The sequence below is a fragment of the Chaetodon auriga genome, chromosome 9, assembly GCF_051107435.1.
Source record: "Chaetodon auriga isolate fChaAug3 chromosome 9, fChaAug3.hap1, whole genome shotgun sequence".
Classification (NCBI taxonomy): Eukaryota; Metazoa; Chordata; class Actinopteri; order Chaetodontiformes; family Chaetodontidae; genus Chaetodon; species Chaetodon auriga.
In genome coordinates, this window is record NC_135082.1 from 16,150,759 (window position 1) to 16,177,087 (window position 26,329).

At 43.1% G+C, this 26,329-nt stretch overlaps 2 protein-coding genes across 3 annotated transcripts; both read left to right on the forward strand.

The window, feature by feature from the left end:
• Positions 1–602: 602 nt before the first annotated feature.
• Positions 603–7,632, forward strand: LOC143325850 (uncharacterized). 2 transcript variants are annotated; one of them, XM_076739202.1, is made up of 8 exons: positions 603–1,466; positions 2,981–3,033; positions 3,391–3,501; positions 3,653–3,823; positions 4,087–4,122; positions 4,426–4,530; positions 4,846–4,963; positions 6,685–7,632. In XM_076739202.1, the coding sequence occupies exons 1-8, from the start codon at positions 1,055–1,057 to the stop codon at positions 7,173–7,175; spliced, it is 1,497 nt and encodes a 498-aa protein (XP_076595317.1). In that variant the 5' UTR covers positions 603–1,054; the 3' UTR covers positions 7,176–7,632. The 2 variants fall into 2 exon arrangements, with proteins under 2 accessions (XP_076595317.1, XP_076595318.1); XM_076739203.1 differs by having other exon boundaries at positions 635–1,466; positions 6,718–7,624.
• A 502-nt stretch (positions 7,633–8,134) lies between these two features.
• Positions 8,135–22,142, forward strand: LOC143326062 (E3 ubiquitin-protein ligase RNF38-like). The gene is made up of 13 exons (XM_076739533.1): positions 8,135–8,227; positions 9,067–9,556; positions 13,523–13,575; positions 13,704–13,885; positions 14,676–15,120; positions 15,761–15,901; positions 16,034–16,222; positions 17,988–18,149; positions 18,259–18,362; positions 19,073–19,154; positions 19,247–19,368; positions 19,882–19,981; positions 21,048–22,142. The coding sequence occupies exons 2-13, from the start codon at positions 9,271–9,273 to the stop codon at positions 21,108–21,110; spliced, it is 1,929 nt and encodes a 642-aa protein (XP_076595648.1). The 5' UTR covers positions 8,135–8,227; positions 9,067–9,270; the 3' UTR covers positions 21,111–22,142.
• The last annotated feature ends 4,187 nt before the right edge of the window (positions 22,143–26,329 follow it).

Consider the following 26,329-nt stretch of genomic DNA (forward strand, 5'->3'; position numbering starts at 1 on the left):
ATAAATGTAAAAAAAAAAAAAAAATCAGTAAAAACCACAAAAAACAAACACACAAACAAACAAACCCACAAGTCACAAAAATGATATATTGATTATACTTTTCATTCAGTTAACTGTTCAATTATACACAATTGTGCGTACTTTGGCATTATGACCGTAGCATTTCGGCCAGTTTTGGAATATCACAAGTGCTTGACATAAAAACAAATAATGACAACATGTGTGATAAAACAATAAAAACAAGCAAAATAAAATGAAGTAAAAAGCGTTTATGCGTTTATGTTTCATCTGAAGTTACCATTTCCTTCGCAGACTGACTGGAAGTCGTTGCTCTTGAAACAGCCCCATGTATTGCTGCCAGCTGTTGACAGCAAACTGAACAGAAACAACTAAACTTACAGCCATTTAGAGGTTTCTGTTGTAGAAGAATCATTTTACTTTACTATATAACTACCACGTTACAACTGATGATGATTCAAAACTGTTCATTACCAGGTCCACTCCAGCGCTTTCCAATTAAACTCGTAGCCAAACTGTGTTATTAAACGCTGGAATCAGTTTTGGTTGTCCAACATTTAAACTCCCGGAAACGCTGCTGAAGCGCTTCGACCATGTAAACAAGAACGGAATTAACAAGCCTTTCATTTGTGTGGAGGGAAGAATTAGTATTAAGTATTACTTGAGGTCACAACAGACGTAAAGTGAACTAAAACCGCTAAGCGCCCGGAAAGTGCCTCTATAGACTTTCTTTCTCTTACTTGTGTTCAGTAATTTTGCTATACTAACGGTCTCAGCTACTTCAGAGCTAATGTTACTTAGTGTTAGCATACCGCTGTTAGCCTGATGTTAACCCACGTGTTAGCATGTTGTGAATGTTTACATACAAACCTCATAGTTACGCGTGTTAGAAATAAATATAGAAACCAGGCGGTTTACTCTCTGCTCAGTGCCATTGATTAACTCATAAACAGTTGGAGAAGTAAAAAGCCATTAGCTACCACTGCTTGGCAGTTCGGTGAGCCGTCATTGGGTGGTGCTGTTCAGCTGTTGTATTATGGACTATACTAAGGAAAATGAAGATGCTGATGATAAGGAAGGCGGCAAAGACGACCTCTTCTTTATTGAAGACGTGAGTAGTTCAGAAGGTGAAGGCGAGATCAAGTTCAAACAGCAGAAAAGCCACAGCAGCTGTAATGAACAAGCTTCACGGCTCAGCGGGGAAAGCTCTCCCCCACTCCTCCTGGCATTCAACAACACCTCCAGACGTCTGCTGCGGGACAGAAGCCAGAGTCCGACTTCCAGTTTGGATATACAGGAGGCGCAGGAGGAGGAGGAGGAGGAGGAGGACAGTGTCCAGCCCATCGAGGAGTGGATGATCCTGGGAAGAGAGGAGCAGGTGGGAGATTCAAGCATCCAGCTCAACCTGAGCTACAGGAACAGCTCTGAGGATGACTCTGGAGATGAAGGTTAGACTATTCTTGATCTCACTGTGGGATAACACTGTGCTGCTGACTGTAATCCTGTCTCAACAGTCCTACTACTGGTGCAAAGAAATTGTTTTTTTTTATCGTAGTTTAATTTGCTTTATGGGATTCAGAAATGTGAGGGATACGTCCAGGAGTGTCCAGCTGCATGTGCTGAAGAATAAGAGAGAATCAAACATGAACAATCAAATTCCACAGCATGTCTGAAATCTGTATCTGGGCTCAGCCGGTTACAGTATCAAGGCTACAACTGCGCAGCTTCACTTCTGAATTCGATGGGTATGTGTGTCTGACCCATGGCTATAGTTTGAGCTCTATTTGAATATGATTTCCGTGTAAATGTGATTAAATGAGACACTTTGCAAACTTATTTGCATGCTAGTATGCGATTAGGCAAGCACGCACTCTATTGTGCACTCAAGTAAGTGACTGACCGTGATATACAGCCGATAGCTAGACAATACAAAGAGGAATGCAGTAAACAACAGGGCCCAGAAGTTCAAGGCATATCACCACCTGCTTCTGTTTAAATACAGTATAGAACAATGGGAGAGTTAAAGATGGATGTTTTCATTTAAAATCAGGTAGTAATGATTAAAGGAAGGATTTTAATAATTGGGATTTTAGTTGAAATGGCCAGAGCACAGCTTTGAACTGGGCCCCAGTTTTCTGAGGTTGCTGCTGTAAAACAATGACTACACAGTTTTTCCAGTTAATCTCAGAGATAAAAGGTAACGTTAAACATACTTGCAAATGAAACAGACTACGCTGATGTTGCTCCTTCGGGACTTTCTGTTGAAATTTTTTGTTTAATTCATTGGACAGCTGTATCTTTTTTCCCTTTAGAAAACAAAAAGCCCTTCTGAGCACAATCAGTGAGCAGTGATATTTCATGGCACAGCGGAGCTACCAACTATTTTGTATCAGTGTTGCAACATGAGGTATGAACAGAAAAATACAGAAAAATAAAGATGTGTTCACAGAGTTCTGTACAGGTATTTTCATGCAAAAACACTACACAGACACAGAGATGTCTGTAAATCCATGGAAGCGTAATTTATTGTTAAACTCAAACAGAGACAGTTTGCTCAGCATGCCCTCCATTTTTCAGAAATGCTCTGCTTCACATTAATGACGATACTCATATTCACACCGGGGAGCTGCCCTGCAAACCGCTCCATCTTATCTTGCCAGGCAGCAACTCCACTGGAGCAGAGAGGTTTTATGTTTTTCTCACCTCAGTGAAAGTTATTGTGGGAAGGTCAAATGTTTTTCATCAGTTCTCTAAGCCCTGAGAGAGCTACAGCTTTTATGAAACAGAATACCTGGGAAGAGCTAAATTTGTTCGGCTTGGGAAAAACTCCTCATCCATTTTTTAACTGTGTTGCATTTCAAGAGGTATTGTGCTCGAGAACCACACGATTTTAACTTGAATTGTGGAATACATTTATGTCTACAAAGCTTAATATTCTCCTTGGTCGCTCTCTCTATTGTAGATCAGAATGTGAAATCAGTTGAGGACAGCTGGGCTGTATCAGAGAAAGACAAGGTAACTTTTAATTTCAGGATACGACACCAGAGATGACTTAAATATGTGTTGAGTTGTTACATTGTCAAATTCAAATGGAAATGTGTTCAAATAAATATGCATGCATAAAAAAACCATTGGAAGAATATATGCAGGTGACTTTTAAGACAAAATTGAAATGAAGGCAATTTTACTGTGCTGAAGAAATTTATTGTAAAGACTAATTAAAGATAAGCTCCGAGTTTGGATTTAGACAACTGGCAAAAGAAGGAAAGAAAATTGAAATTTAATATACCAGCATGTTCTCCGCGTTATAAACTGACAAGACTGCCTTTTTAAATAATGTCTTTCATGTCTTTGGCCTCCCATATTATCTAGTGCGGTGCTGATCAGTCTCTCCCTCTCCGCTATTTTGTGCCTGGTCGCTCTCTGATCTGTAACATCTGCAACAGGACGGGACACCTTGGCAAAAGCTGCTACTACCACAAGGTAAAGAAACTCTCTCCTCCACCCTTTTTTCTTTTACACATAATATTCTTGCAGATTTCTGTCTCTAGTTCCAGGTTGACTGAAGAGATCATAACACCCACTGCAACCCCCCTTGAAAAAAAAATAAAAGAAATTGTCTCCGTGTCTGCAGAAACGCCCCACCTGTGTCTTCTGTGGGATCCAGGGCCACATCCACAGGGACTGTCCGAGCCGCCCCTGCACCAACTGTGGCCTGCCTTCACATGGCCTCAGGCCCTGTGAAAGACCCCCGCTGTGGAACCAACACTGCCAGCGCTGTGGTATGGCAGGGCATCTCTCTGATGTGAGTTTGTTTGTTAGCCCCCAGGTGTGGCCCCTGTGAGTGTTTGTGTTGGAGTATGTTTTGCCACGTTGAAGGAAACTTTAAAAGCATTTGCCAGTTGAGTGTTGACATATTCTGTAGCCTCAGGCGTGTGTGGGTCCCTTTTATGAAGTGTTGTTTGATCTTGCCAACCAGTTCCTCATCTTCAGTGCAATTACACAATGCTTTTTTTCTGTGTTGCTCAGAAGAGTAATTTTCTCCTTTGCTTCCTGGGTTTTCCTCAGGCCTGCCCTGATACGTGGAGACAATACCACTTGACGGTGAGTTGAGGTTTTGACTTTACTGCACTTCTCTTATCTCTTCTGCTTTAATCAGCAAGATCTGTAATGCTTCTAAAGATAAAGAGGTCTTTCTGGCTGACTATGTTAACACCACAGATTTGAGATTTTAATGATTTTGCTCAAAATTGGAGTATAGGAATGATCCAAACAACGAGGTGGAGACAGAGGACCGTCTTAATCATGTCTTTTGATCGCTGGTGACAGGAAAAGTTTGAATGCAGAGGGTTTATAGTTTGAAATCAACTTATGTCTGTTTTCCACATTTAAAAATGTTTTTTCCAGGTCCGGTTTGAGGTTCCAGTCAGACCACGGACAGTCCACGCCCTAAAAATTAGGAAATGCCCTGGTCATTGTTACAACTGCTCTGAGAGGGGACATTATGGCTATGTAAGTGGCTAATGGGGGGGATCATTCTCCTTCTTTTACAATCTATCCTTTCCTTCTTGGCTTGATCTTTGCATGTCTTCATCTGTTGTCCTTCTTTGTCTGTCTTTGTCTTTATGCTGTCTCATGTGTCTCTCTGCATTTCTCTTCCCCTCCGTATACCTCTGCAGAACATACGTACTCTTCCTCTCCTCTCTCTTTCCTCTCTCCCTCAATCACTATAGTTTTTGTATCAGCGCCGTTCTCCACCCATCACCTTTTCTATTATTCTCAGCCTGCCATCCTACATCTGTGTCTCTGTCTCTCTGTCGGTATCAGGAGTGCACTAAGAGGAGGATGATCAGTGGGACTTCGCCAGCATTACCCTATGTCTGCCACTATGACACCATGGAGGACATCCTCCAGTGTCGTACCAGGATGCAGAAAAGAGTGAAAGGTGACAAACCTATAGTATATGCAGTGTTATTGTACATACGGTGATGTGAACATTTGCAGAAAATAGTGGGTTTTATCACTGCTTATTTCACCATGTTGATTTTTTTTTAAGGAGGGTTTTGGGATTTAATCTGAGCTGATTGCAAAACACATCTAGCATTCCAAGGGTCCCCTTTCACATTTTTTGGATTGTAGCATTTACCAGTTGGTGCTACACATCTCTAGTTACTTATTAATGAGGTAAGTGTATCCTTTAGTCAGGAGCAGATGTCTTCAGATGGTACACAACTTTCATAGGGTGGTTTAACGCTCAACTGTGAAACCCTCGAGTTGATGGGTCGACAGTGGCGGCCAAATCGTAGCAAGCAAGAAGCTCCCCCTGCTTCCTGCCCCATTGTCTGAATTACATCCCTCTTCCCCTTTGCATTGACACCCAGAGGAGTCGGGAATCGGCACACTGAAGTTGCAGAGAATCCTGTGCAACCAACCTCGACTGGGAGCAGCCATGCTTACCACCCTTTCTCTGTGCAGTCTTGCACTAGAGGTTATTTTGAAGCTTTCCTTTCCTGTACCCCTTGATGACCCTCCCATGGAACTTGAAGAAGATCTTGCCAATGCATAATAAGCTGTTCAGTTGAGAAGTGCTGCTTGAGAGCTCCTCTGTAGCCGGAAACCATATCTTGAAAGAGCTCCACACATAATAGTTGTCTTGACTTGCTTGAATAAGTTCACCGACAGGCATTTTTCAAGTCTAACCAGTTAGGTTCTGTTTCATGTTTTAGGCCCTGTGCATCAGCTGGCTGATGATCAAAATGTGTTTAGACATGCTGAAAAACCTGGAAAGCTGTTAAGTTTCCACAGTTGCTGAAGGAGCTTTGGGCACTTCTTGTGTACTTGATAAGGTATACTGCTGGGGCCTGAACCGGCAGATGATCTTGATCTCCAGATAATGTCGTTTATCTCCTGTGATGTTGGCTCATCTGCAGCGAGTTTACAAGACATTTTTTGTGGTCTTCGAATTACTGCATTATTTCTCAGTCCGCGCTTCCTGCAAGGGTCGCTATGTGTTCAGGTTGCCTGATTTGTGTTGATGGAGGGCGGTCTTGGAGAATTGTGTGTAACCACTCCCAATGGTGATGTCACAGGGTCCTGCAGTACACATGTAGATCACTGCAGCAAGGTGAAAACCCTAGAGGTCAGCAAAAACAATGTTTTCAGAGTAACTTAAGCTACATTTTACAGATGTTTTTGTTTGGAGTCAACAAAACTAGTTGTATACATTGACCTATTATTACCTTAACAGGCTGTTATGGTGAAGGTGTCAGCAAATAGTTACCTCTTTACATCCAGCTGACACAGAGCAGCATTATAGTTCATTTTGAAGTCATGTGTTTGGCTACTTAACACACTTAATGTACACTCAGTGAACAGTGTGCAATAATTTCAGTAGCTACGCTATACAAGGAATACCTAATAAAACTGGCAACTTCATGTAAGTCCAGTTTTCAGCTCTGCTTTATCTGTTTCTTCAGGTGAATGGTAGATTGGAAACGGGGTTGATGAGAGCAGTGAGAGTGAATCAAAACAGCAAAATTGTGTGCCTTACAAGCAACACAGTAAACTGAACGATGCTAAAATGCTCAATAGCGTCCTTTAACTTGTTGTTCAGCCATACAGACTCACAGTGATGAAGGGAATTTTCTCTTTCAATGCTGTTTTCAGAGCTTGTGAGTGTTGGATCCCTGCCTGTTTCAGACCAGCAGCATTCTGAACAGACAGGGGAGAGCGGTGAGGAGAATCAGCCGTTCCAGGGGAGGGGCAGGACAAAGCAGGAGACATGTAGCCGGGCTGGCAAGAGGAAGACATGGCCAGAGAGGCGCAGAGAGAGACGAGAAGTGAAGAGGCTGAGGAGAGAGGCTCAAGCCAGGCGGGAAGGAGGACTGCTGGGGAGATCCCAGAGGAGCTTTGATTATGAAGTTTGCCCCGACGACCCCTTCAGGTCCGCGCTTCACAGTCCCACACAGTCCACACCTCCTCCACAGAGGAAGAGGAGGGATGAGGAAGGTGGGAAAAGGAGCAGGAAGAGCAGAGAAAAAAAGAAGTGGACGAGAAGAGGGATAAAACATGGGGATTTATATCTCCGTGGTGACATGGACATCAGTAATGAAAACCTTCTTTCCCCAAATCAAAGAGTACGCCACCGGAGAAGATGAAATGTGATTGTTTTTTATGTTTTGTTTGTTTTTAAGGTTTAACAAATGAAACTGGACAATGATAATGATGAATTTTTGTCTGTCTGATTGATTCATTTATTTATTGTCAATATAAACACTGTACAACAACACATACAGTTGAAGGATGCTCATCTTCAGTGTAACTGATATGACTGTACTTTTGTACTGTTCTGCAAGTACATCTACTACTATTATACTGTCTGTGCCAAATTTTCAACATACAGTATTTTGGAATATGTTTTTAACCATTATGCCTGCTCTTTGCCACATGTTTTGGAGGGGGTGGTTTATCCCCCTTAATATAATTCTAGTTTTACAAGAAGATATAATTTTCTGTCAATGCAATACTTGAAATCAGGTCAAAGGCTCAAGACTTTGATCTTTGCAAAGAGTAGTATTTATGTGGTAAAGACGGTAATAAACATGAATTTTCAGGTAACCTTGCCTGTACCGTCATTTGTGTTCAAGACAGAGGATTATTGTGTGACGTCTGATACGTAAAAACACGTAAGAATGCAGGATTAGGTTTATTTAGTAAAGAGAAGGCTTCGGAGAAGGTTTTAAGCATCAGCATATAGAGAGCTCGTCTACCTGGAAAGCTGTGTGAAGCCAGTGCCTTTCAAAGCGATGCCTTATAGTATTTCTGGTTATGAAGCTGCTGAATTATTAATGAGCTGAGCAGCTGCCCGGGGTTTGCCAGACAAAAGTAGTCAACTCTGATAACGAACTGCTGCTTTAAAATGACCCTGATAGCTGCTAATTAAACAAAGCATGATTTGACTGGTGTTACACGAATTTGAACGTTTCCTCGCTTTTGGGTTTGTGTGTTTTACTTTGACATACATCGCAGGTTGGGCTTGTGATGAGCTCCATATTACTCTGTGATCGATTGGGGATGACTTGACAGAGATGTGAAACTCCCATTGATTGATCTCCACTACACTCCCCGCTGACCAGAGAAAACACTCGATAGCGAATGCGAGAGGGGATTTAAATTGGACAAATAGTGTCCACCTCACTTGACGGATAAGGTAGCTATCTGCTTTCTCATGCGGTCTGAGGTAATCCGCTATTAGCACTGTTTAACGACTAGCTTAACCTCGATACAGTGCGACGTTAGCTAGCTTGTAATGTCGGCACTGTTGGACTTGTTTTCCCCCCTAGACTCCGCTTCCTGTTAGCCTTGGGCTAGCTGGAAAATCGAAATTATGCTAATGAACGAGCAGGTATAGTTAGCCAACGCAAAGGGGTGTAACTTTACTATTTACAGTAGGCAAACCGTTGCAGTTTAGTTGCAATTTATTCGCGAACCTATGCTAATAACTTTATTTCACAGCCAGCTATCAGGGCAGCTGGTTTTCTATAGTTTGCTAACGCTCGACAGCTAGCCATCTTGCCTGTGTTTAGGGATTTAAGTATTTAACTTGACAAGCTTTAGGTGGCAGAGAGCGAGCGATATTAACTCAAGTTGCAGGTGCTTGTTAATGTATGTGTCGGCATTGGGATCACTCGTATAGGACCCAATTACGTGCGACTATTGCCTTTAAAAATACTTTATTTTACTGTGGGTAAGCCCGACTGTTCCACTGTGAAAAGACAATAGAGAACCTGAGACTTGCTCCGCTGTTGTTCTGGTAACGGCGACAACCACTGATAACTAACTCAGAGAAAATAATATTTTGATTATTGTTTTGATATACCGCATGCTAATATAACTACAATATTTTTCACATACTTAATGTAGGTTGATAAGTTGCAAAATAAATAAACAGTTTCCGTTAAGTTGACCCGCACAGATAGCTCGGGAGAGAGTGGATGTGATGCAGATGGTGCTTGTGCGACATATGAGGGCTGAACCCGCTGCTTCCAGGTACCTCATCTCATTCCACTGAAACAGCAGCTTTAAATGCCTCAGAAAGCACTCGCAGTAGCCGGTCGTCATCAGAGGTAACTCGGTGAATAGAGAGACGCGGAGAAGCGGTCTGAAGAGGGAGGCTCCTGCCCGTTTCTGGACGTCCATCTCTCCAGCCTACCTTCATCACGTCCATCCACCACCGCCCTCCTCCTCCCAGCCATGGACCCCCCGAGGACTCGGTCGCGGTCTCGATCTGGCTTCTATCATTTCGGCATGAACGGCAACGTTGGGAGCAATGGCAGTGGTAACGCTGTTGGTAACGGGAGCATGATGAACGCCAGCGGAGGAGGGGTGAGCTACCCGCAGCAGAGCAACCCCGGCTGGGCGCCGCACCACGGTGGTCGGAGCTACCCGGAGAGCCAGCAGCAGCACAGCCAAGGGAGCTACCTGTCCGGAGGAGCGCAGCGCCACTCCTCGCACGGAGCTCACAGACACCCCGGGGCCGGTAAGCAGCCTTCAGTAAACAGGGCCTGCAGCCCGGCTAGATGCATCATTACACACACCCACACAGGATACACCCCCTGAGGGATGCAGGCAGGCCACCAGCAGCATAACAGGCTTTGAGACATTTAACTACAAGGCTGGGAGCTTTGCTGCCAGCTGTTGCTTGAAAGGCCAGCTATATCTTATGTCAGGTGTTGTAGTGCTGGTTCTGCTTAAGAGGGCTGAATAACATTTACTCAGGTAAATAATGCAAACCAGGTTCCTGAACTTTGTTTTGTTTGTAACTGCCTGGCCCTCAGGAGGAATTTAGGACTGCAGAATATTCTTTTGGGTAATCCAGGTATGGTGGTGTTGAAGGCACAGGTCATGTGATCTTAATCCTGTGGATGTAATCAAGACACAAGGGAAGTAACTGTATAGGTAATCGGATAGGTAATTAATTACCTTTTAATTAGAATTAGTCATATGGCAAGATATAGCAATGCAGCTGTGATGTAGACACAGAATGAAACAAATCTATCTGCTGGTTGGTCAGTGGAAATTTTTCAGACTGGTAGCTGAAGGATTCAAGCTAATATTGATGGCTGGGGAGCAGTGCATTTTCATTCATCATCCGATCAGAGACAGATGCATTTGCCTAGTGGTTCAGACATCCTACATGCTCTTCAATATAAACAAGAACTATGTACGAGCAGACTCATTAAAAGAGTAGTTTGGAGCCTTGAGACGAGCCTTGAAATTGTTTGAAATGAAATCTCTCTTTCTCAATAGCGGTTTTATCTTTTTGTTTTGGATTGCTCACCGCTGTCATGCAGGCTTTCCGTGTAGCTCACCATCAGCCCTGTCATCCATCAGCCTCAATCCTATTCAACTTACTTTTTGGCCTATGCACAGCTCTATATAGTCCCAAACAGATGTCTCATCTAGTGGTTCAGGGTCGAGTTAAGATTAATAAGGCGTTGTAGTTTTCAAAGTGTGAAACAGAAGAATGAACAATAGAGTTGTGCTGGCACGTTGTTGGTTTCTTCACTAATCAAATTTATTTGCATTGCACAATATCAGTCGAACAGGTATTCAATCGACTTTATTGTGCCCACAACAACGGTTCCTTACCCAACCCGATCTCAGTGAGAGCACAATGCAAAACTCCCCCAAACGTTCAAGAAATAAGGGGAAGAAACAAACAACATTACAACACAGAGAGGAAATGCAAAGCGAGACTGCACCCCAGCCCCCCTTCATTGTTTTCAACATTGACACCAGTCTGTTTAGTGTTCAGCAGGTTTCCATTGCTGGTCATTGGAAAGTGACTGTAATACCTTCTGTAATACCAGATTGGATTCCCCTGAAGGCAAAAAAGTGCAGTGAATGAATGAAAGCAGGCTTTTAATGGGCCTCCTCTGTTGTAATAGCAGCACTGTTGCCAAATACCCAAAATAACCCTCACAGAGGGGACTCACAAAAACACATGCTTCCCAAATTGAGAGACTACAGAGGGGTTTGTGTGAAGACTTAAACAGTGTTTCTCCCAGCTGTGTGATCTGCCTGCTTCCTAGCAGCTGCACATGCCTCTTCTTAGATGACTGGGGTCTATGTGTGTGTTTTCTGCGTGTGTATATAACGTTTTCTGTGTGTAAGCAGAATAAGAGTGTGTATGTCTAACTGCATTACAGACTTCCTGTTTGTCTGTATGTGTTTGTTTTTGTACCTGTCATTGTATTACACCTCTTGGCATCACTTTATGCGGAATGTGCCAGGGTTGGATTTGAGGGTGTTAAAAACATGTCCCTCTGCCTTAGCTCTGTTTTTTTTTTTCTTCTCCTTCTCTCCTCCTCTTACACTCCCCCAGTGTCAAGCATGTTTTCACCCAGTGTAGCTTTAATAGTGAGTGTTGCATCCCACAGCCTGTCAACATTGCAACTTAATTGCAACCAGTTTTTACAGATCCCCATTAATACTGTTGTCATTTGAGATCTCCACAGATTATGTGCGTGAAATAGATTTTTTTTTTTTGCTCGGCTCTTCTAAATAACGCTTCAAGTCTTTGTATCCCTGTTAAAGAACCAGCGCAAATTGCTGCTTGATGACAGCTGATACTCTTGAGTTCACTATCCTGCCTGCCTGACTTGATTGTCTGTCGTGAAAGAAATGGTGTCACTCTTCCCTAGCAGCCATGCTTGGAGGAAACAAGGTCGTGTCTGATCGCCAGCAGAGCCCGTCCAATCTGGCTCACCATCCCCTCTCCTATGGCCCTCTGGGTGAATCAACGTTAGCAGACCTAGTTCTCCTCAAAGCACATGAGTAACTGAGGCCTAAGAGCCTATGAGTTCTAGAGAAAAAGCATTGGTAAATGGAAAAAATGTGTAAGCCCGTGTGTTGGCCCCTACTGTTGGCTAGTCAGTCAACCAACCGTCCCTCTGTTCGCCGCAGTCACTAGCAGGGTGTCTTTGAGCTGTCACTATCGGCAGACTTCACATGGCTCTGGAGTGGTGTCGCAAAGACAAGAAAGAGGTGGGGGGGTGCTTTCAGATCTGTTGTTTCTGAGGAGACAGAAGGGGCTGTTTGGACGAGGGAGAGAGAGAGATGAGGGGAGGAGATTTTTCCTCCCCCTCATCTTTTTGTTGATTAAAGGTTTTGGGGGGACTGCTTAGAGGAAACTCTTGTCAGCTGAGTTCAAGGACATCCTTCTTAAGCTGCTGAAATGTCTGTGTGCACATGCTGCATCCAGATTGCACATGTGGACTGTCAGATAAACAGCTGGGAGAGTATTGTGTTCTTTTGAGATTATGTTTATGGTATTACTGCCTTATTCAGTGAAGTGATTTTTCTTTTTTTTTAGTATTCTATTTTTTTTTGATGTACTAATCTCATTCATATCATTAGGGAGTCTTTTTTTGTGATCATCTATTGATCTTTGGAGAGAGATTTTTATCGCTTGTTCACCACAACAAGATGATGAAAAAATGGGGAAGAAACATCGCGCTGAGCTGCTGTTGCAGGGCTAATAATGGTTCACTGCCTTGCTCAGGACACTTCAGCATAGCAGATGCTTGCCATCGCACAGACTTGAAGCCAGGCTTTCTGGTAATGCTTAGTTTCCATAGGGACTACCCTACAGTCTTGCTCCAGTTTACGGGATAGGCTGCAACTAATGATTATTTCGACTGACATTCCAAAACCAAAAGATATTCAATTTCCAAATACAGAGAAAAGCAGAAAAAAATCACATTCGAGAAGCTGAAACCAGGTAATAGTTGATACTTGTGCTTGATAAATAACTTTAAGGATCACAGATTAGTTTTCCTCCAATCGACTAATCAATCAATCCATTAATCACTTCACAGTGGTCACTTGGAGGAAAGTGATGTGAAGTGGAGACAAAAAGTCGTCTGCATGCAAACACCAATACATGTGCAAAGCCAAGAAGATGCTCTGGTGTGTTTGATAAGTGGACGTCTGTGTGTCTGTTTCTGTGAGTCTGCACGGGCTTTTCATGGTACATCAGAGGGAACCATTTCTCTGTGAGAGCTAGAGAGGATGAGTCCAGTATGACATCTTCCAGAGATGGCTTCCTCTCTTGTCTGCTCGTTTAAAACAGGACATTCAAAGGCCTGTTTGAGGAGCCGGACCCTCGCTGAGGACAGAGGACTGTAACTCTGTTTGTGAAGCGAGATTTTGGATGTAGTTTTTTTTTTTCTCTTATCACTTTTGGATTTTGTAGTTTTAAGTCTGTTCAAGCAAATCAGCTGGGCTTCATCAAGATAATGCTGATTTTTTTTTTGTTTTTTTGGCATCCAGTGGAGTCTTAGAAAGGAAAATAAAATCAAAGACAACCAGCTGCCTTTGTGTTGTTAATGTTGTTGTATTTCTGTTAGCTTAGCGTATGTCCATGTGTCTTGTGATGTTGATGTTTTTCTCAGCCCTGTCTCATCTGATTAGGTTTTTTTTTTTCCTCTGTGGCCTGCAGGAGGAGTGCTACATTTTCACCCAGATAATGTGTGCAGTGAGGATCGGGACAAAGTAAGTATTAAACACGACCACTGCCTGTTGCCTAGGATTTCAAGTAATTGTTTTTTTATTTATTCCACCCTTTTGTTTGTCCTTGTTTTGTTTGGCCAACCATCTCCCTGCTTTACCTCTGTGTGCAGATGGAAGACAGCCCGAGCCCGAAAAGGCAGCGTCTTTCCCAGCAGTCCATGTTGGATCTCAACTCCGCCCCTCCCTCTACTCCTTCCTCCCCCATTCGCCCCTGGGAGCTGCCTCCCAGTCGCAGACCGCACCCCCACTACATGCCAGAGAGATGCCACACGCCTCTTCGCAACCGACGCAGGTATGTGTGTGGCACAAATACATATAGTCATTATCTCCAATATTATCACATTTTTTGCTATTTTACATTACAGACGATTCACTAATTAATCAAGAAATAATTGTCACATTAATTGATAATGTAAATAATCATTAGTTACAGATTGATAGGTTTTGATTTATGGTCTTAAGCCAGATGAGCCGACACAGAAACAAAAATATCAAAGCATCAGTACAGCAACATGCAGGGATGCATGATTGAGTCTGCGACTGAGTAACTGTGTGTTGAGTTTCCCCTCTTTAAAGCTATTGATGATTTTCAATTAGGGTTGTCAAACGATTAAAAAAATCTAATTACATGCTTTGAAATTAATTAATCTGAATTAATTGCATGTATAATTTTTTCATTATCATTTGTCATTTTTGGGCACAATTGTATTTCTCGTGGCAGCTTATAAATTGAATCACAGGACAAAATCTGTAAATCCTCTGTTAACCCCTCGTCCTCTGCCGCCATTTAGTGATCGAGTTGGTTAATCTGTCACCGGTAGACCTGATGAGTCTGCATCTGAGCGCCTGTTTCAGTGTGGCTTGATGAGACTGTTTGCTCATCGTAGCATTAGGAGGCTGTGCTAGGTCTGACCTGAAAGCTCGCTGTTCACTGCTTTGTGTTGAGGTCATATTCCAGCTTGAGGTACTGCAACGGTACCAAATTTTTATCAGCAGCCCGAGTATTTTATAGATAATGATGCAAATGACAACAAAGCTCTTTTTGCATCTTCTTCAGTTTTCCGCTCTTTCTTCCACCTCAGCCCTCCAATGAGACGCCAGCGGGGCCGGAGAGACCGTCTTACCCGCCACCACCACCACGCCCACAACAACCACCACCACTACAACAGCAACAACAACCACCACCACCATCATCACCACCCCAACGCCCACCATCATCACCACCACCACCACCTGCACTCCCACCACGGCCCATCGCCTGGCCACCAGGACGAGAACTACCGCCACCCGGCTCCCCCTCAGGGCTACCCACCCTACAGCCAGCAACCTCCCCGAGGGCTGGGGCCTGGGCCTGAGGAGCGCCCAGGTCACCATCCCCCGAACCCCTCCCCGAGGCCCCTCCACCAGTCGCCGAACCTGTCTCCCAGACTACTGCACCCTGCGGCCCATCCACAGCACCCGCACCCACATCCCCACCCCCACCCATCCCAGCAACAGAGCAGTGTGGTGCTGGACCTCCATGAGCAGGTGATTTAATGAATATTACTGACAGTGTGAATCTCAAAGTTTGTCTTGATCTTGTGCATTCGTGTCTCCTTCTGTCCCACAAGACCCTTTGACACCCCTGAAAACAGTGCAATGTCAAAATTAATCCCAGCTACTCATGGAGATATTAACTTACTTTGGAGATGAAGATGTCGCCTGCAGAGAATATGGCTAATGTGAATTTATTTTAATATATTACTGGGGTCTGTTTGATCTTGAAAGCAGTAACTACATTTCCTATATCAAGGAAAACGACTTGTCACCATGTAGGCGAAAGATTTGGTTGCTTAATGTCGGCCTGTCCATTAGCATGTCTGGCTTGTGGGACTGTTTTTTGCAGTGTGGGATGATTCAGTAAAATACGTTTTTAAATTGGCTGGGATGGAAGAAAGTTTATTGGCAAATGGAAACTTGAGAAACCCTTGAGAAATTGTGGCGTCTCTCATTGATTTTCGTGTGTGTGTGTTAAAGTGTCTGTAGAAATAGAGTGGAACACATAACACTGCTAACACTTTACATTCGTAGATAAACTGTAAAGTCAAGGACAGGACAAATTTCAACTGTAAATCACAGTCCGTGTGCATAAAGTTGAGGACCTTGTCTTTTTGATGTCCATATTCAGGGTTCAGCTCCAGTATCGTATCCCGTGTCTCCCCCGGGAGCGCCACCAGGCCTGCCGCCTCGCTCTGCCCCTCAGCAGATCCCAGCATGCTCAGTGGTCTTCAGTGGACAGCACTATCCCGTCTGCAGCGTCCCTCCTCCTGTGAGTGTGTTTATGTTAGTTTAGTTAATTTAGTTTGGTCAAATTTTTCCACATAGTGCAGCTGCAAATTTACTCTTACTGATGAGTTTTCATTGTATTTTTATTTAATTTTATTTTTTGTCTCTCTGCTAGGTCCTTCAGACATGTTCTGTGCAGCACTTACCTATGCCCTACCCATTCCCATCACTGCTGTCCAGTGACCCGGCCTTCCTGCTCCCCCCTCCTCACCTTCCACATCCCCCAGCACACCTCTCCCACCACCCACCTCACCTGCCTCAGCCTGGACAGTTTGGACCCTATCCGACGCAGCAGGCCCGATCGGTGAGCGGGAATTCAAATTTTTTGCTTGTTTCAACTGATGTTTTCTATCAGATTTTCTGTGCATCCTCAAAAAAACTACCGAAAAGCAGGCATCCACTCGACGAACCAGTGTGGCGGTCAGCATCTTTCAGGAGAGCTTTAAATGTTCCGCCTGCTGTATAAAAAATGCAGCAGCAAAGGTGTTTTACAATGTGAAAGCAAAAGAGATGATGCATATTTTATAACAGGGGTTCTCAAACTGTTTATGGCTTGGCCGCTTCAGAAGCCAAAAATCGCTGAAAATAATTGAGGAAAAAACTAATAAAAAATGATCCAAGTTGAATTTTAGTGAAATATAGGTCAGCACGAAGGCATCATCAAACTGTTTTTTCTTTATTTTCCCGACATGAATCATATTCATTCAACTGGGTCTCACTCCATATTTTTCCCCTGGTCATCCATGCCCCCTCTGCAGTGGCCCTGTGCGGGGCCGCCCCCCAGTTTGAGAACCACGGTTTTATACATTTGAGTTGAAGCAATCTGTGCTGTTCTCCTGTAGTATTTACAAGCACTCGCAAATGATGTGGTGTTTAGTTACAGATCAGGGCATGTGCAGAAATACAGTGTTTCTAAGCTGTTTGCTTGCACTGTGAGCATGAAGGTACAGTAAGTGGAAACTAGGTTAATGGTGGTATTTTGGTTAAAGAAGACAGATCTAGATTTGTCTTGGATCAAATGACAATGGAAGATATTTGTTCTCTCTAAGAGTGTCAATATTGTGCATCACTAATGGTCACATACAACTCTGATTCCCAAGAAGTTGGGACACTGTGTAAAACATAAATAAAACAGAATGTGATAATTTGCTAATTGTTTTTGACATACACACAATTGAAAACAATACAAAGACAATATACTAAATGTTTTACCTCATCAGCCTCATTGGTTTTTGTAAATATAAGCTTATTCTGAACAAAAACAAAGGCTGGGAAAGTTGTGGAACGCTCCAAAAACATCTGTTTGGAACATTCCACAGGTAAACAGGTTGATTGGTAACAGGTGAGAGTATCACGATTCCGTAAGAAAGAGGCATCCTGGAAAGGCTCAGTTGTTCACAAGCGAGGATGGAGCGAGGTTCAGCACTTTGTGATCACATGGCTGTATAAAGGATGTTACTCCATGGGCTCAGGAACGATTCAGAAAACTGTTTTCTGTGAACACACTTCATCTGCAAATGATTGCATTCTGTTTTTACTTACCTTGTACACAGCATCCCATTTTTTCTGGAACTGGGGTTTTCATAAGTGTGTGCCAAAATTTACAAAGGTTAGAGCAGATCCTGATTAAGCAGCTGGATATTCGATGAGATTCAATATCATTTCTGTCGAACCGACAGCTCTGTGCCAAAGGCTTCGGGCCAAAATACGTTAGTTCCTTTTGAAGTTTGCCCACATTTGTCTTTAGTGTGGCTTTGATATTGAATAATATTTACTGTTAATAAAAGCAGCTGCCTGAGAATTTAATAGAAAGCAAAGCCAGATGTAGGAAATGATTTAATTTTAATGGCGAATCTTAGTGGAAAAAGTGCAAATGTTAGATTGACCAATACAAATGTTAAATATATTCATGTACAGTTAAAGAATATTGTTCTGTAATACATCCTCAGCACGTCTGTAATCTCGTGTTCGAGGTGCTCTTGTTGCTGTGATCACATGACATAATCTCAGCTGGCAACAGTGTGCGTTTATCTTTGGATTTGCCACATATTTCTCCTCCACCCTCCCAGCCCTTACAGAGGATAGAGAATGATGTGGAGCTGCTTGGAGAACACCTGTCTTTGGGTGCGGGGCTCCACTATCCTCCCGCCACCCACCCTGCCCTCACGCCACACTCCACACAGCTCCACTTCCTCTCCCATGACCCCCTGCCACAGGAGTTCTTCGGCGTGGTGAGCAATAAGAGTAATTCAAGTGTTTTTTTTTTACCTTTCGAGCGTAGTGGAAAACAAAAGTCCACGTGAATGACTTGTCATGTATGTGCTGTCATTTGTCCTCCAGTCCTATCCCAACTTTATTCCTCGGCGTCTCCCGGGGCGGCGGTACCGCTCGCAACAGCCACTGCCACCTTCGCCTTACCACCCCAGCCTCTTGCCTTACTTCCTGTAAGTAGATCAGGTCATTAAAGAAAAGGTAGTTGAGAAGATAAAGGTTATGTTTGCAGTTTTTTTTTTTAAGATATACAACCAATCGCAGGGTGTTTTGGCGAACATGTTGGGTGAATAATAACACTCACGATAGATCAGACAAAACAGAAAAGAAGTCTTTTTGAAAAATCGTCACCTCTCAGAGATTTCATTCAATTAGTTTTACCTTGAGACGGCCATGAGAGCTACTTATCTTTGAAAATTCCTCTTTTATGTTATTTCTGAACAGGGGATAAAGGACGGTTGTTTTGTTGTACATGGGCATTGAAAGTCTTCTCCAAGATAAAGACTTTCTGAGAGGTCTTACTAATGTGGGCTTCAGTAAAACCTGCAAAACAATGATAAATGAGTGATTCAACAGCTTTTCTTACATGAACGTTATGAGTAGAAAAGGGAAGAATGGTTGCAAAAAGGGAAAAAGGTGAGACAAGTCTTGAGCCTTCAACGTAGAAATCATTCAAAATGTATTTCTCAGTTGGCTTCAAATAACAGTGAAATAGATTTTGATCATTTTTCTTGGTCATAGCCTATTCAACTTGAACACGCATGCTGTCAGAGCTTCTTAGTGTTGAGACAAAGTTAACTGCTACTGCAGTGCTTCGTATATTCATTTACTTCTTCCATAAATTGAACTTCAACATTTCTCTGTCAATTCTCTCCCCGTGTAGTTCAATGCTGCCCGTCCAGCCCACAGGTCCTGCGATCAGTCTCGAGCTGGATGTAGACGATGGAGAAGTGGAAAATTACGAGGTTCGTCTTCGTCCGCTTCTGTCTGTGTCTTTGTTGTATGGAGATTATTCTTCTGTTGTGACTGATGTTTTTTTTTTTTTTCTGCTCCACAGGCCCTGCTGAACCTCGCTGAGCGTTTGGGAGAGGCCAAACTCAGAGGACTGACCAAGGGAGACATCGAACAGCTTCCTTCCTATCGGTTCAATCCAAATAACCATCAGTCTGAACAAACACTGTGAGTGCTGCCCTGCTGCAACCACCATGTCGTCACTTGTTGTTAGAGTGTTGATGAGTTTTTGGGTTAGCTCCTCAGAATCACCACAACCATGGATTTTTGTGGATTCGCTGTTTTTCTGACAGACTTTAATGTTTATTAGCTTCACATTTTGTGTAATTATTTACCATATTTGTGGCTCTGCAAGCTCCATAAAGCTTAAAACAACTTCGAAGCATATTGGAAAAATATGAAATGTCATCTGTCTGTTGGGGTTTGGCATTGTGGGAAAAAATGGTCTAATTATTGGTGCAAAGTTTCCATATTCCATTTCTTACAGACGGTGCATGAATAGTAGTCAGAGACGTATTTCTCTGTAATTACAGAGTTAAGGGTCTGACCTTTTTCATACTGTTTTCTCAATCAATGGACCATAAATCTGCCTGGGTGCCCAGTGTGCCGTGTAAAAAGTGTGCTAAACAGCAGGTTTTTTGTGTTGCCATACTTTACATGCTAATACCTGTTGTGTTGCAGGTGTGTGGTGTGCATGAGTGATTTTGAGTCCCGCCAACTGCTGCGTGTCCTGCCCTGCAGCCACGAGTTCCACGGAAAGTGTGTCGACAAGTGGCTGAGGGTAAGTACCCACCAGGGTTATTTTTGGACACTAGAACTGAGACTAAACGAAAATGATACACTTTAAGAAAAAAGCCGAAAGAATAGTGCCTGGTTACAAAACCAATGTGAAATAAAAATCAACATGAATTCATTTCAGTTTTAGTTGCTTAACAATCAAGATATCAAGGTTCAGTTATTGTCATTGCTTGTCAAAGCGCCACATATGTACATGAACATGTACACAAATATTGAATTAGAAGGATTTAGTGGTGCATTTCGTCAGTGTATCTGTGGAGCTACACACATCTGACACATTATACCAGGCCCTAACTAAAACTTACACGTGCTTTCTGAAAACTAGCTAAAACTAAACTTAGGTCAGAACTAATGTAAAATAAAAAACTATTGTAACCTTGGCACCCACCCCATGGAGCCCACTCACTCACACTCAGTCAGGTTTTTGGTAAATGACCTTTTAGTGTCGCGGTTAGAGACTTGATCAGTCACTCACCAAGAGAAAAACAAATTTTCTGTTTTAAATACATTCTCAATCCAAGTAGGCGCTAATTAAGTGACACAGACACCTCTTAAATATAGATGAGTGACAATCTCACTCTTCAAGAGATCCGTTAAAAAGCAGAAACAGGACTTCAACTTGTCTTAACGTTCCTAACTGTGGCACAAAGCAGTCAGTAAATCTGTAAAGCACACCAGACTCGAGGACGGGAGCGTCAGAAGAAGCTCCACACATACCTCGATGAGTAATGTCCCTTTGAGGATGCTAAAAAAAGGGCACTTGAACACCAAGTTCTTGTGTTCATCATAACTCAGTCTTATGATTTAGAAGCACAAGGCATTGCCAGAGGCCTCAGTGTGAACTGGCTTATCGAGATATACAAACCAAGATAAAACAAATAAGGAAAATGTCATAATCTGAAATCCATAGCAACAATCTTTTACGGGCAGATAGGGGAAGTGCTGAGTTTAGTTACAAATGTGCATTTTATGATTGGATTTTTTGCCTGATTAAAAATATGGACTGAAAGCGTAACTGGATCCTCTTTGTTTCCGCTCTCTGTCCTCAGGCCAACAGGACGTGTCCCATTTGTCGGGCCGATGCTTCAGAGGTCCAGAGAGACTCCGAGTGACCACATGAGGGAGCCAGACACTCCTAATTGTTCAGCACTACCTGCTCTTGATATAGTGATACACATGTACGTGCTCTCACACACACACACACACACACGCACAGACACGCACACACCGCTTCCTTGTCTTTTTGTGCAGCACTTCCTGCTTGTCTGTTATCCCTTCAATCTTTTCCCCTTCTTCTTTACATTCGATCTGGTTTTCATCAGATTTCCTCTTCCTCAGTTATTTTAATGTCTGCCATTTCCCTTCTATCAGTGTTTCCTGTTCACATGCATACAGGCCCTCACATCTTATAGTGGACTACACCTCGCCTGTCCCCTGTTCTGCTGTGGTGTGTGTGTGTGTGTGCGCGCGTGTGTGTGTGAACATGTACATGTGCCACAACTCTGCAAACGCTGGGCTGTGGTACATGATTGTGTGTTTTCTGTGTGTGCGTGTGTGTGTGTGTGTAAGCGAGAGAGAGATTTTTAGATGTCCTGGAGCATGCCTGAGTTTCTGTTGTGTATCAGACAAGAGTTAATGACATCAGAGAGTTTTTGCTCTCGTGAGCGAGTGACTTTACTTCCTGTTTGTACGTTCATGCACTGTCTGTCTGTATGCATACTGTGTGCGTATGTATGTTATAGACTTAAATCCTTTTCTCTAGTTTGACACTAAGGGTCCATGTTGCCACTATCCTTCTCGGTTGCCTATTTGATCAATTTGTTTGAGTAGATTATTATTATTATTATTATTATTATTATTATTATTATTATTATTATTATTATTATTCAACCATTATAAGTGATTGTTTTCCTGCCTGGCAGTTACCTCATCATTCCGGTTTTGGTCGTCATTCATTACAAGCGCTTCACGGCACTACTTTAAAATTAAGCACATGATATACTTTTTCTTTTCCTTTCTTTTCTTAGTAAAGATAAGTTTGTCTGTGACTTTGCAGTGGCACATGTGTTACATATATACATATATCTATATATACTGTATAAATCTATGAATATCTGTATACCAAATAAAAGGCTTGATATGAACTTTTTAAACTTTGCATTTTGTATATATTTATTCTCTTCTTTTTTTTTTAAATTAAGATCTGGAATATATCAGGTCTGGTTTTTCTGGATTTCTCTGTGGCAGATATGAAGTAGCAGTTAAAATAAAACCGACAGCAGCTTTGGGTGGCTCCATCTTTTTGGTCTTTGGTGTGGTGGTGCACTGACTTCAAGCTACCACCTGGTGGTGTTACTGCTCTTCTAGACAACCATCAGACCACAGCTGCTGAAGAGATGGTCCTGTGTATGGCTGATTTGTTGGACTCTTGGTTGAGTGAGACAGTAGCCACCATCCTTTGTATGACCATGAAATCTTGACATGTAGGGTTCTTCAGTCCCTCTGGGCTTCAGGTGATAAACAGGCTGCAACTTGCCCTTTCACAACGTGGAGACTGTAAACACACCTGACATCGCTCTTTAAGTTCCCATCAGCCTCTAAATCTCAATCCTGCAACGGTCTAAAACAATATAGTGGAATAATTGCAAAAAAATCTAAAAAAAAATCATAAATGAGTAGGTATTATGAGTGCAATAGTTTAGAATTGTGCATGAAAACAATCCAAGCATCTAATCAATGAAAGAGTACAGTGAACACCTTACTGACCTGACAATGTATTGTCAGTGAAACCTTCCTGAAATGTGCGGGGCAATTTAAACAAATGCATTCGTACAGTTGGCGCACAGACAGACAGGCAGCCAGGCCGTCCCCTTGCAGCACACGTCTGTTTCCCCACCGTCGACGTCCACGTTTCCCTGAGTGCGCACAGCTGTTTCCCTAGCAGCACACGCCTGTTTGTCCTGCTCCTTCTGTTGATTATCCGAACAGAAGCTGTGTTACTGTACATGCTGATACAGTATCTACAGTGGACTTCCAAAAGGCAGACGTCACCTCTGGGCTTTGCAGCACGAATGGCTACATTTTTGCATGGAGCTGCTTGAGGCGCGGAGAACACAAATGTCATTGTTTTTACTGGAGATGATTCACAAAGCCTGTTTGCCAACGTGGCGAAGAGGGCACAAGCACCTGGGGACACTTTTCATACTCGTTACACTGAGCCATTCTCACGGAGTTTGTGCTTGAGACGTGTGCCCGAAGACGACCGTTTTTTGGTTCTACTTGTAAAATCTTGTGTCATGTCTGGATTTGTGTTTGAAGGAGGCTTCATCTACAAAAGGTTGTCTTTAATCCTGATGTGTAGACGTCACTCTGATTTCACATGAGGTGATGCAGGTTCATGGCATCTGAAACAGAAAAAGTCAGATGGTTGCTTCCCTTTGAGACACAGAGAGGATGTATATTTTTATTTTGACTTCATGTTTAATTAAATATGAAACCATTTTGGCTGAGGCCTGATGACTCACCGTCCTCTGTCCAAATATTTGTTTCTGCTCCCCTTTTTTTGTTGATCTTTCATCCCCTCTACTGATTCTTCACCCCCTTTTATGTGTCTCTTCCTCCACCATCTTCCACTCTGCTGCCTCCCTTTCTGCTCCTCTTCCTTCCCTTCCACTTCCGTCCTTTCCTTCAGTGACTTTGCTCCTCTTCTTTCTCCTGTCCTCCTCATGCACTCTCCTCTGTTTACTCTGTCCTCTCTTTCTGTTCTCCACTGTCTCAACACACTGTTCTTCCTGTCCTCCTGTCTTTTTACTTATGCATCTTCTCATCCAACCTCCTCCACTCCCTCTTTGCCTGTGCTGTGATCACCACCCACTCCTTTAACCCGCTTCCGCTGCAGAGCAGTGAGGTGGAAGTGATGGGGGATTTCTGCCTAAAACTGTCTGCCCACTTACTCAACTCAGGGAACAAGCAATATTTGTCTTGTCTTTGCTTTCTCTCTCCCACTCGCCCATCTCCCATTTCATGGGCAGAGCTGTACGAGGCCAGAGGTTGCCCTGTGTTTGACGACAGGTGAGCACCTCTTGATGTTGCAAAATTGCTCATGTTCAAACATTTGAAACGCATTCAGGTGGACTGAAAAATGTAGGAATTTCAGCTACAGTGGCTTTTCATTTCATCTTCACACCATATTCACATTTATATCCTGACTGCAGTGTAAAATAAACATGATGTGAACCCTTAATTTTCTGCACAAATTGCAAATGTGCACAGTTACTCTGGCAGGATCAGTGTGACATAAGAGCCGTGACATCATCCACGTGTTTTTCTATTTGTGTCTGCAAGGACGGTGTCATTTAATGATTTATTTGTTTGATTATTTAACAGGGACACTACAGATATTCCTGGTTAGGGTTTTCAATTGGTCTCAGGTGGAAGTTTTGGCCTGCTCTCACAGTGACCCACCTGATTTTTGTTAGTAGTTGAGATACAGAGGTAGAATTAGGGTGAGGTTAAGGTTAGAGAAAGGGTTAAGATAGAGCTAAACCTCAGTGGAATGAATCAATTTAAGTCAATACAAATGCTGCAGTGTGTGTGTGTGTGTGTGTGTGTGTGTGTGTGTGTGTGTGTGTACTGAACTTCACCAGCAGCAGCAAACAGCTACAGGATCAAAGTGTGCAGTGTTAAGTTGTCTGATGATGGTTTGTTTTCATCTTTCAGGACGAATCAAAGCTCATTTGACGGCTTTGAAATAAGGGAAAAAGAAAAAGAAATCAACAGTTTAACAATTGTGTAATGTCTAATTAAAGAAATTTTTTCTCTTCCTTCATTTTCATTCTGTCTGTCCTCTGATGCCTAAATGAAGAGCGGAGAGGCTTTTACACCTCGGCTGTCTCCACCACTCTCCTCCAGGCAGCCCACACTTTTAATGTGAAAATGCAAGCTTTTGTGCGTGTGTGTATGTGTGTGTGTGTGTGTGTGTGTGTGTGTGTTGTGCAAGCTTGTCCCAAGCTGACAGGGTACATGGATTCTCCATCCTGCTTGTGTATAAAAAGAAAGTGAGGGCACAGTGAGCTCTGCCTGTTTCACTTACTTCCACACACATGCTCACACACACACACACACACACACACACACACACACACACACAGAGTTGCACACACTATATCTTTCTTTCTTTTTCTATCTTTCACCCAGCACAGACATGCAGTCAGCAGTGTGAGGGTTAAATGTGAGCATGTCAGCAGGGCAGGTTGTCCCTGCCCATCTCCCAGAATGAAGTGTGTGTGTGTGTGTGTGTGTGTGTGTGTGTGAGTGAGATAGGGAGGGATTTCCCCCTCTGCATGCTAGATGACTGCTGGCCATGTCATCATGTTCTGAGCTGTCAACGGCCATCACTGTCACTCGTGGGACTTGATGAGTGTGAGAGAGACAGAATGAGGAAGAAAAAGGGGAAGTTCTGGGATGTGTGTGTGTGATATGATGCAGCAGAAAGAGCACGATCCTGGGGGCTGATTGGGAGTGGCAGCATCAGGAGAAGGCGTGCCATTTGACATAGAGTTGTGAGGAGAGGTCAGCTTGGTGGCAGAGTGCATCACACGTGTTTGATATATCTATCCTGTGTATATGCTGTCACTTACACACACTGTACACACACAGCGTGAATGGGCACCAGGACACTCTGGTCGTCTTCCTGGTCTGCTGGATAATTCCCTCTTCAGGGAGCCGGTGTGATGCGGCACAGAGCAAAGTTCAAGTCACATGTCAAAGAATAAACGCCGTCATTATTGTCAGTCGGCTTTTAAAGAAAAGTTTCAGTCCGAAACAGAAAAATGATTGAAGGGAATTGTTTTGAACTCTTTGTAGTGTGATTTGAAATGGATTCACAGCTTGTAGTTTCATGCATGGCACAGCAACAAAAACCTCATTCTTGCTTTATTAATTCTTACAGACTCATGCTTCAGTTTACAGCTCTAATAGTCTTTCTTCTAAAAGTTTTGACAGTTTCACATCCAGTGGATGATTTTCTACTAACAAAACTAACAAAAACCAATTTAACCTGCAAAACTGTCCTGGCTCAGAAAATCTGCAACATGAATAGTTTTTGCCAGATATTTTGTGGTGGTTTGGGAAATTCATTTTTTTTCTTGTGTGCTGTGGAAAGGTGTGGCCCGTTGTTTCCTGTGTTTCCTTCATTGGTAGAGGTTCTCCAGGTGGGAGTTGGCTCCAGCACAGCTGGGACTCATCAAAATCAAGCCTAGCAAAAAGACCGTGGAGTGCAGAGGACTGGTTGTCAGATTGTTTCTGCTGCTTGGTGGTGTTGTTGGCCATT